Source organism: Poecilia reticulata, linkage group LG19 (genome assembly GCF_000633615.1).
Source record: "Poecilia reticulata strain Guanapo linkage group LG19, Guppy_female_1.0+MT, whole genome shotgun sequence".
Lineage (NCBI taxonomy): Eukaryota > Metazoa > Chordata > Actinopteri > Cyprinodontiformes > Poeciliidae > Poecilia > Poecilia reticulata.
Genome location: NC_024349.1, coordinates 11,174,366 through 11,183,603, shown reverse-complemented (window position 1 = coordinate 11,183,603; position 9,238 = coordinate 11,174,366). Strand labels below are relative to the sequence as shown.

The 9,238-nt window shown below is 39.6% G+C and overlaps 1 protein-coding gene across 1 annotated transcript in view; it reads left to right on the top strand.

The window, feature by feature from the left end:
• The window catches only part of LOC103481817 (vinculin), a gene marked incomplete at its 3' end in the record, with an annotated part of 30,004 nt that extends 20,768 nt beyond the window's left edge, over window positions 1-9,236 (top strand). The window contains exons 11-21 of the mRNA XM_008437579.2: window positions 1,042-1,232; window positions 3,053-3,252; window positions 3,877-4,005; window positions 4,086-4,235; window positions 4,360-4,468; window positions 5,254-5,556; window positions 5,660-5,784; window positions 5,869-6,054; window positions 6,783-6,986; window positions 7,080-7,184; window positions 9,129-9,236. Coding sequence (XP_008435801.1) covers window positions 1,042-1,232; window positions 3,053-3,252; window positions 3,877-4,005; window positions 4,086-4,235; window positions 4,360-4,468; window positions 5,254-5,556; window positions 5,660-5,784; window positions 5,869-6,054; window positions 6,783-6,986; window positions 7,080-7,184; window positions 9,129-9,236 — 1,810 coding nt within the window. The remainder of the gene's footprint in view (window positions 1-1,041; window positions 1,233-3,052; window positions 3,253-3,876; window positions 4,006-4,085; window positions 4,236-4,359; window positions 4,469-5,253; window positions 5,557-5,659; window positions 5,785-5,868; window positions 6,055-6,782; window positions 6,987-7,079; window positions 7,185-9,128) is intronic.
• Window positions 9,237-9,238: the final 2 nt, after the last annotated feature.

Sequence of the window (9,238 nt, the reverse complement as noted above, 5' to 3'; positions counted from 1 at the left end):
TCAGTTATCAGCTTTGAAATAAAACACTCCTGGAAGTTGTTGGAAAGTAATATTGACATGTTTAGATTGCTTTTTCGTTACATGAGTCGAATCTCTTTAGCTATATTGTGTCTTTCTGTGAAAATGTTGGTATATAGAAACCCCCCCTCCCGCAAATATATTGTATATTTTTTAGGCAGTAGCAGATGGGGGTTATTCTGAGACTTAAAGGAACTAAAACTGTTTATTACAGGAATAAGTATATTGTCTGGAATGACAAAGAAAATAACGTGGACACAATGGATCAGATATGGTGTTGTTTGGAAATATTCATCTTATTTGTGTGCAGAACTTTGGGAAAATTAGCTGTTTTTTTAATAAATTGGAGTTGGGACTTTATTGCAAATTTTCTTCTATAATTCCTTAATTGTACCTTTTATCCTGGTGTCCTTCGATTTTCACTTTCTTCCTTGTCTTCACTTCCTTCATCACTCGTGTCCTTCCTTTCACTTTTTGCTTCATCATCTTTCTGCTATCAYTCCTCTTTTTCTTTTAATGTCGCTGTTTGTGTCCCTTCCTTTTATGTCCTCCCATTCTTTGGTCATTTTATCCTTTTTTCACTTGACTTTCCAGTCTCTCTTTCTTTCTTGYCCTTCYCTCCTTATGGGCCCTACTTGTGGTGTTCTTTCATTCCTTATTTGKATTTCCTTACTACCTACTATCCTTCATTCTGTCCTTTATTGATTACCTTCTTTTCTAGTGTTTTTTATGCTTTCTTTCCTTATTTTTCCTGTCCATGGTCTTGTCTGTTTTCATTCCTTTCTGATCTTTCCTTTCTTCATTCCTTGTTTGTTGGTGTCTGTTTGCAGGTTTCATATAGACTCAGACTTATTTTATTCTCGTTGCTCAAAGACACAACAGTGAAATTTATACAACAGCCTACCATAGCAATGTCTGCCATAAGTTGATAAGGAACCTTTGCATACATATTTGAAAATGTTGCCTATTTACATAGATTTTGTTTCAGCCATATATTTTATAATAAATGTGTCTCTTTTATAGGGGTAAAGGTGACACTCCTGAGGCCCGAGCTTTGGCCAAGCAGATAGCAACAGCCCTGCAGAACCTGCAGTCCAAGACCAACAAAGCTGTGGCAAACAGCCGGCCTGCGAAGGCCGCCGTCCACCTGGAGGGGAAGACGGAGCAGGCGCAGCGCTGGATCGACAACCCCACCGTGGACGACAGCGGCGTGGGTGAGTCTGCTGTCCATCCCCCTAAACTTCTTTGTCTCTTTCACACTCGAGCACATTCCTTCCACTCCTCTGGTGACCTCATGCAGAACATGTTCTCCCATCCCTGCTGTGTTGTCCTTTGGTTCTGGCAGGGCTYCACAAAAAATGTGGACAACATTTTTATGTGTTTACAAAAGCAGCTGGAGCCTGAGGTGGGATAAAACACGATAAAGTGGAAGTTACTTCAGGAATAAGTGTAGCAAAATTATCAGTATTTTTTGCCCAGTTATATTGTATTTCTACCTTTATATTTATTCAAATTTGACTTTCATTTAATAATTGTGAATTTGGCACTTTATAAATAAAGCTAAACTAAAACAAATAAATKTCATTGAGCGTGTACTTGGCRCACACACGATCATTTGATCATAGAGTTACAATAAAAGGGGTTTGATCATTTGATAAYTTCTGCTCTGTTTGCTTTTAGGCTTTTGAACACATTGAAACATTTTCATAGCTCTACCTAATTTGTATCTTATTTTCATGCTTCTTTCTGACAGTGGAGAAAATGTAACTTGTCACACTCTTGTTGCCCCACATTTCCTATTTGCTTTGTACTTTAAGTTGGACTATTTGTAAAACAAATAGTTTTTTTGAGCTTCATCTTTTCTCTCACAGTTCAAATAAAGGGCACATATTTCATCTCTTACCTTGAGATGCTTACAGGTGGCAAATGTCAAAATATTAGWTATTCGGGTGCATAAATATCCACACCTCTTATTTTTATTTTTTTACTTGGYCATGTTACAACAATTTTATGCAATAGATTAACACAAAGTTGAAGAAAAAMCATGCATTTTTTTTACAGGTAAAAACGAGCTGTTTTCASTGTTCATTTGTTTCCATCCCTCCTTTGTCAAAACTTTGTAAAATCACCTTTAGCTGAAGTTACCGCTGCAGGTCTTTTTGAGTATGCTACCTGCTTTGCAAAATCATTGAAATATTTGGCCTTTTTATTATCAAAATAGTTTAGTCAGATTGGGTGGCAATCATCTGCAAGTCTTACCTCAGATCCTCAATTAGTTTTAGGTCTGGACTTTGATTGTGCCATCTTAGTGGTTTGATGTAAACCACTCACTGTTGCTTCAGCTGAATGTTTACAGTCATTGACCTGCTGGAAGATGAACCTCCAWTGCAGCTTTGAGTCTTTTGGAGCTTCTGTCACGTGTTCTACAAGAATCGCGTATTTTGATTAAGACTGCACAATATTACAATTTTTTAACATTGAATAGTATTGGTAAATATTGTGACATTTAGCTTTTAGACCTCAGTACGTATACTCAGAATAAATTATACCAGGGTGGACACTATTTACCAACTAGGTGACAACTGAAGAAAGTTGGCTGCATTGAATTTTATTTCTAGGGATAAGAGTAAAATGGAAAGTTTTGCAGATTATTTTTAAACAAATATTATGTATCCTTTTAACTATTTTGTAATCGGTTACTTCAATAATAACAATAATAGTGTAATAATAATTCATTTTTGTACAAAAAGTAAAATAAAATCTGCAATGCTTTTGGCATTTTTACGTTTTCTAGAATTTTATGTGGAACTAAAGTCAAAATAGCCTGCAGGAAGTAAACTGGTCTAGCTACGAAGGAAACAAGTGTTATGATGCAGCATAAATAAAGAATAGAAATTTGCTGCTTTGGTGGCACAGAAAAAAAAAAAAACAAAAAAAAAAAACAAGGAACTTCTGTTTGCCTCTTATCAGTTCTGTTTCAAAAATAGTCATCTGCATTCAAGTAAAATGTTTCCTATGCGTTTTGTGCTTTCAGGCCAGGCAGCCATCCGTGGGCTGGTGGCCGAGGGCCGCCGGCTGGCCAACGCTCTGCAGGGCCCGTACAGGCAGGAGCTGATGGGGAAGTGCGAGCAGGTGGAGCAGCTCATGGCCCAGCTGGCTGACTTGGCCGCCCGTGGCGAAGGGGACTCCCCTCAGGCACGCGTCGTGGCTCAGCAGCTCCAGGAGGCCTTGAAAGTAAGATTGCTACTCACACTCCACCAGCAGCTCTAAAAGAAAGCTCCACAGGGAGAGCTCAGGATTCATACATGATRAAATGGCTCCCTCTGCTGGTTGTTTGTGGTAGATGAAATAAAAGCTGGTTATTTTGGATTTCTGGGAAATTTTAGGCTTGAAATCAGTTGTGTTTTTTTTAGAAATTTTAATTGGACCTTACAAACTACTGTAATTTCAGTGGCATAGATGTTAAAACATATGTTGATACTTTTTGGTTTATAAAGTAAAAACTAGTGCTTTCTCATACTTGCTCTGGAAATCGTACATGTTTCATGTCACTTTTCTGTTCTGCTCGATTCTTTAAGGTAACAAGAAGAACAAGTCGACCAAACTAATGCTAAAATTTTAATTTTTAAGAAAAATGTCAGAATATTTCTTCATAATATCTGAAAAAAAAAAAAAGTCTAAGGATGTTCATTTCAGCCTCACTGCAGTACTCCTTTACAACCAATTTTTGCAAACTGGGTTATATTTAAATATGTTTTATATTACTTCATAAAAACTAAGAAATGGCGTGTTTTAAAATCAACAAAGATTTCATGAGGTTGCTAGTTTGCTGGTAATATGTGTTCATCCTTCTCTCAGGACCTGAAAGGAAAGATGCAGGAGGCAATGACTCAGGAAGTGTCTGACATCTTCAGTGACACCACCACCCCCATCAAGCTGCTGGCAGTGGCCGCTACAGCGCCCCTCGACGCTCCCAACAGAGATGAGGTCACTGGGATATTAATCTGCAGAGTGCTGTATTCTTTCTGTCAGTACTTTTGGGTCCCAACTTTACTCTGAATGTGTAGGTCTTTGAGGACAGAGCCGCCAACTTCGAGAATCACGCCAACAGGCTCGGCGCCACGGCCGAGAAGGCGGCTGCAGTCGGCACTGCGAACAAGAGTACAGTGGAGGGAATCCAGGCTGCCGTCAAGTCAACCAGAGACCTAACACCACAAGTAGGTCAAGGTTGAGTGGTTTTCTGTTCTGGTTTGACCTCCACCCTGAAACAAAAGCCACAGAAATGGTTCAAGAGTTTCTCACGTCTGTTAGTTATAATTAGTTCATTTTTTTTTTGTTTAGGTGGTGTCCGCCGCTCGCATTCTGCTGAGAAACCCTGGCAACCAAGCAGCATATGAACATTTTGAGACCATGAAGAATCAGTGGATTGACAATGTGGAAAAGATGACTGGTAAGCTGCAAAATTATTCACACCGCTGGACTTTTCCCACATTTTGTCACATTACAACTAGAAGCTTTCCTGAGTTTTATTGGAACTCTATAATAGAGAAAAAAGGGAAAACAATACATGACTATGTAAATAAAAAACTGAAAGGTGTGGTGCATTCAGCTGTTTTTGTTGGACCACATTTCACTGCAATTAAAGCTGCAGGTGTTTCAGTATATCTCTACCAGCTTTGCACATCGAGTGAAATTGAATCTTCTTTGGTGTAAAACACTCCACTGCTGTGCCAACTGTATGTTTAATGGTGTTTTCTTTCAACACTTTCAGAAATTCCAGATTATTAGATTGTCTGACTAACTTTTGTCTTAATAGATTCTCCCACCTGAGTTGTGGAGTACTGCAAGTCCTCCAGAGTTACAATAGGCCTCCTAATCATTAAGGTTCTCAAACAAACCTTTGGAGCTTTCACAGAACACTTTTACTTTTTACTATTGGTGAATTTGGTGACTTCTGGGAAACTTTTACACTGGATTTTATTTAGGGGAGTCAAAGTAACAAATGTCTTTATAAAACTGTCTGCCAAACCTTTCAGGTTGTTTTTCTATTTGAAAACTGTGTAGCATTTTCCTTCCACTTCACAATTGTGTGCTACCCTGCGGTGATTTATCATACCAAGTCCCCATGAGGTGTAATTTGTGGTTGCTAGGAAATGTGCAAAATGTTTTAGTGATATATAGTTTTACATTTAAACAAATCTTCAAGTTACTGATTGGTCTTCTGTGSTTTACCAGTTTTAGTCGATGAGGCCATTGATACCAAATCTCTGCTGGACGCCTCTGAAGACGCCATAAAGAARGACTTGGATAAATGCCGCGTTGCCATGACCAATCACCAGCCTCAGATGCTGGTGGCCGGCGCTACCAGCATCGCCCGAAGAGCCAACCGCATCCTTCTGGTGGCAAAACGAGAGGTGGAGAACTCCGAAGATCCAAAATTCAGAGAAATGGTGAAAGCTGCATCAGATGAACTGAGCCAGACGATTTCTCCCATGGTGATGAATGCAAAGGCTGTGGCTGGAAATATCCAGGATCCAAGTAAGTCACRAATGCTAATAAGAAGGATTTCTTTTTGGGTTGTGTTTGGAACCTGTGATGAGTAAAAATATGTGGGTTTTTTTTGTTTTTTTTTATTTTACAGATCTTCAGAAGGGATTTTTGGATTCGGGTTATAAGATTCTTGGAGCTGTAGCAAAGGTTAGGGAGGCCTTCCAGCCTCAAGAGCCAGACTTCCCACCACCGCCTCCGGAGCTGGATCAGCTCAACGTAAGAACATAAACGACCACGACTTGGAACCAAAGTGTCCAAACGCTTGTGCGCTTTACCTGTCAWATTACTTTACCTGTACAGCTCAATGATGAAGCAGCACCGCCCAAGCCTCCACTTCCAGAGGGAGAAGTTCCTCCACCCAGGCCTCCTCCTCMTGAGGAGAAAGACGAGGAGTTCCCAGAGCACAAAGCTGGAGAGAAAGTCAATGAGCCCATGATGGTGGCTGCCAGGCAGCTTCACGACGAAGCCCGCAAATGGTCCAGCAAAGTAAGGGCTCACTAAAACAAAGTTTACAGCACAGGTCAATGTACAACTGGGCCATTATCTGCATTTTTTTTATGTATGTGCAGTTGAAGTTTCACCAAATTGGACTTGTTAGTACCTGGAGGAAACGACATGCATTAGCTCAGTTAGTTTTTTAACTGTTATAATGGCTTCTACCTCATGCGTTGAAAACATAACACTAGAAGGTGAAATGCAAGTCGTCTATAGCCTGTTAATCTGCCAACTATCATTTGCACAGCAGGAAATCTCATTGTCATTSCCACACCTTCAKTGAACTGGGTCAAGGGAATCTCTTTCTAAAGCAGTAGGTCCAGAGGAGGAGATTCGAAAAACTCTGAAAAACCTAAWAATGTATTAACCTAAGATTTYTCCATTGTGGTTGCAGTTTAGAAAGCAAGTAAAAGCCTCTCCAAATTGCATAGACATCTGTAACTGTTGTGGATTTCTAAATGAAGTTAATAGAGAAGGACATTGTATTCAGCTATTGATTATCTGAAAAAGAAGAGAAATGAACCTCTGGTTGTGAAAATAAAAAGAATTCAAATCACTATAAAGTTAGAGAAAGCTTGTAACATTCATAGATTTTGAAATATTCAACCAATAAGAATTGTTTAGCAACCATCAATGGATCTCTCTATCATGTCAGTTTTCTGGGGTAGATGGAATAAATACGCTTGCAGGCACGCTGCTGATTCTGTTGTWCCTCACAGGGAAACGACATCATCGGCGCTGCCAAGCGAATGGCCCTGCTCATGGCAGAGATGTCCCGTTTGGTGCGTGGAGGCAGCGGAAACAAACGCGCCCTGATCCAGTGCGCCAAGGACATCGCMAAAGCTTCTGACGAAGTCACACGGCTGGCGAAGGAAGTGGCCAAGCAGTGTACCGACAAACGAATCCGGACCAACCTGCTCCAGGTCTGTAAAAGAAACCATTAAGATAAAAAAAAATTATAATGTTTTAATAAAAAAAAAAAGTGTATATTTTTTGACACTTTGACCTCATTTCAGGTGTGTGAGCGCATTCCCACCATCAGCACTCAGCTCAAAATCCTGTCCACTGTYAAGGCCACCATGTTGGGCCGTACCAACATCAGTGAAGAGGAGTCTGAGCAGGTGAGAACATTTATCGACTTCCTAATATTATCTTAATATAGTTATGGTCCCCATTAGGCATGTCGCGATAAACGATAAATCAATTAATCGCACGATAAAATAAACCTATCGACCTCATTTTAATTATCGGCTTTATCGTCTCCTCCTGCCTTTTTTTTTTTTTTCTATTGATGACACTGAATGAAAAAGGCTCAAAAAAGCTCTGCACTGACCCTCCCTTCCTCATTTCCTTAGTGTAATGTCCAGCGCACACTACACGAGTTGTCGGCCTATTTTCAAAACCGGAGAGACACATTAACCGACAGAAATCCTAGGTATAACGGTTCGATCAGGTTCGATCGTGCCGAACCCAATCAAACCGTTAAAATCAAACCCAATGCCGTGTTAAAACCAGACATTAATCAATATTTTACTAGAATCTACCTGTGATGCATGTGGCTAGAGTCAGCTTAAAGTCCTGACTGAATGAGAATCATTACAACCTATTTATGTCACGTTAACGAAGAACAGCTGAAAAGTTACCGGGTTCATCAACTGAGGTAGCAATTTGGCTCCAACTTCTTCTTGTCATTTCTATATTATTTGCACAAAATGTTGAATAAACATTAATGTTGTTTCCATATATCATCTCCAATGTCCGCTGGACTTTTGGTTGCACTGTCAGCTGTTTGGGATTCCCCTCCGTAATTTCCCCTCAGAAAGCACAGAGGAGAATCCGTGCTTGGCTACCTGTCACATTCAACAGGCTGCATTAAGTTCCCAGTTGGGGAAAACCCCTGATTTAGATCGGAGCGACCAGACGATCCACCGTAACACACCACCGTAACGATCACACTACGTGACCGATCACACTACAGGATGATCGGTTACGAAATCACCAGTGACAATCTTGGAACACCCAACGTTGTAAGATTGTTATAAGGGGAAAATGGGGGCAAAAAATCATGTAGTGTGAACTACTGCATTAGGTGGTCAGATGTGCCCATCTTCTCTATTTAAATCTAATGATTACTGAAGGGGAATATAGTATACAGACTTCATATCTGCACTCTTTTGGTTGAATGCAGTATTTATTTCTACTTTGGCTTTATGTTGTTTAGTTTTTATTCAAGTACGTTTTTTGTTAATGGAGACTGAGAATCAATTTTATTTTTGTTTTTGGTTGTTTATCAGTTCCAGTGTTATGTGTTCTTTTGAAAATAAAGTGTATCTATCTATGGCAGGAAATCACATGCATTATTAYGCCATTTCCATTAAATCDGTGTCAAAAGGTCTTGAAACAATATTATCGTTTATCCCAATAATTTTTTGGACAATTAATTGCTCAGCAAAATTTGTTATCGTGACAGGCCTAGTAACAATGCATCAGTCTGTTTGTTAATCCATCAATTCAACCACCTGTTTATTTATCCTATCGAATTATCTCTTTATCCATCAGCCTGTGCATCCTTCCGTGTCCCTCCTGTCATCCATCTTTTTTTCTTAAATCATCAATTTTTCCATTTGTCAATTCATCTTTTAATCCATCAGTTTATCCATCCATGTCAMCCATTTGTTTATTAATCAGTATCTGTCAATTCATTCATTGGTCCACTCAKCTTTTTTTCAATCCAAATCTCCCTCCATTATCTCTCYGCTCATCCATCTCTCCACCCATTTCTCCATTTTCCTTAAATCTGTCATTTTATCTTCTTTGTGCATTCATTCATTTTTCATCTGTTCATTTTTATAATCTGTGGTGGTTACAGATTTGACATGTAAAACCTCTGTTTGAAAATCTGACGCATGTCCATAGTGATAATTAAAACTGACTAATATTAGGTTGGGATGTCTGGAAATTTGGGTGTGGAATCAACTGGAATCAAATGCTTGGGGAATCTTTTGCAAAGGCATCACTTATACCCTCCCTCATCATTGAATCTCTCTTCATTYTTTSTGCTTCAGGCGACTGAAATGTTGGTCCACAACGCCCAGAACCTGATGCAGTCTGTGAAGGAGACTGTCAGAGAGGCGGAGGCGGCCTCCATTAAGATCCGGACAGATGCAGGTTTCAC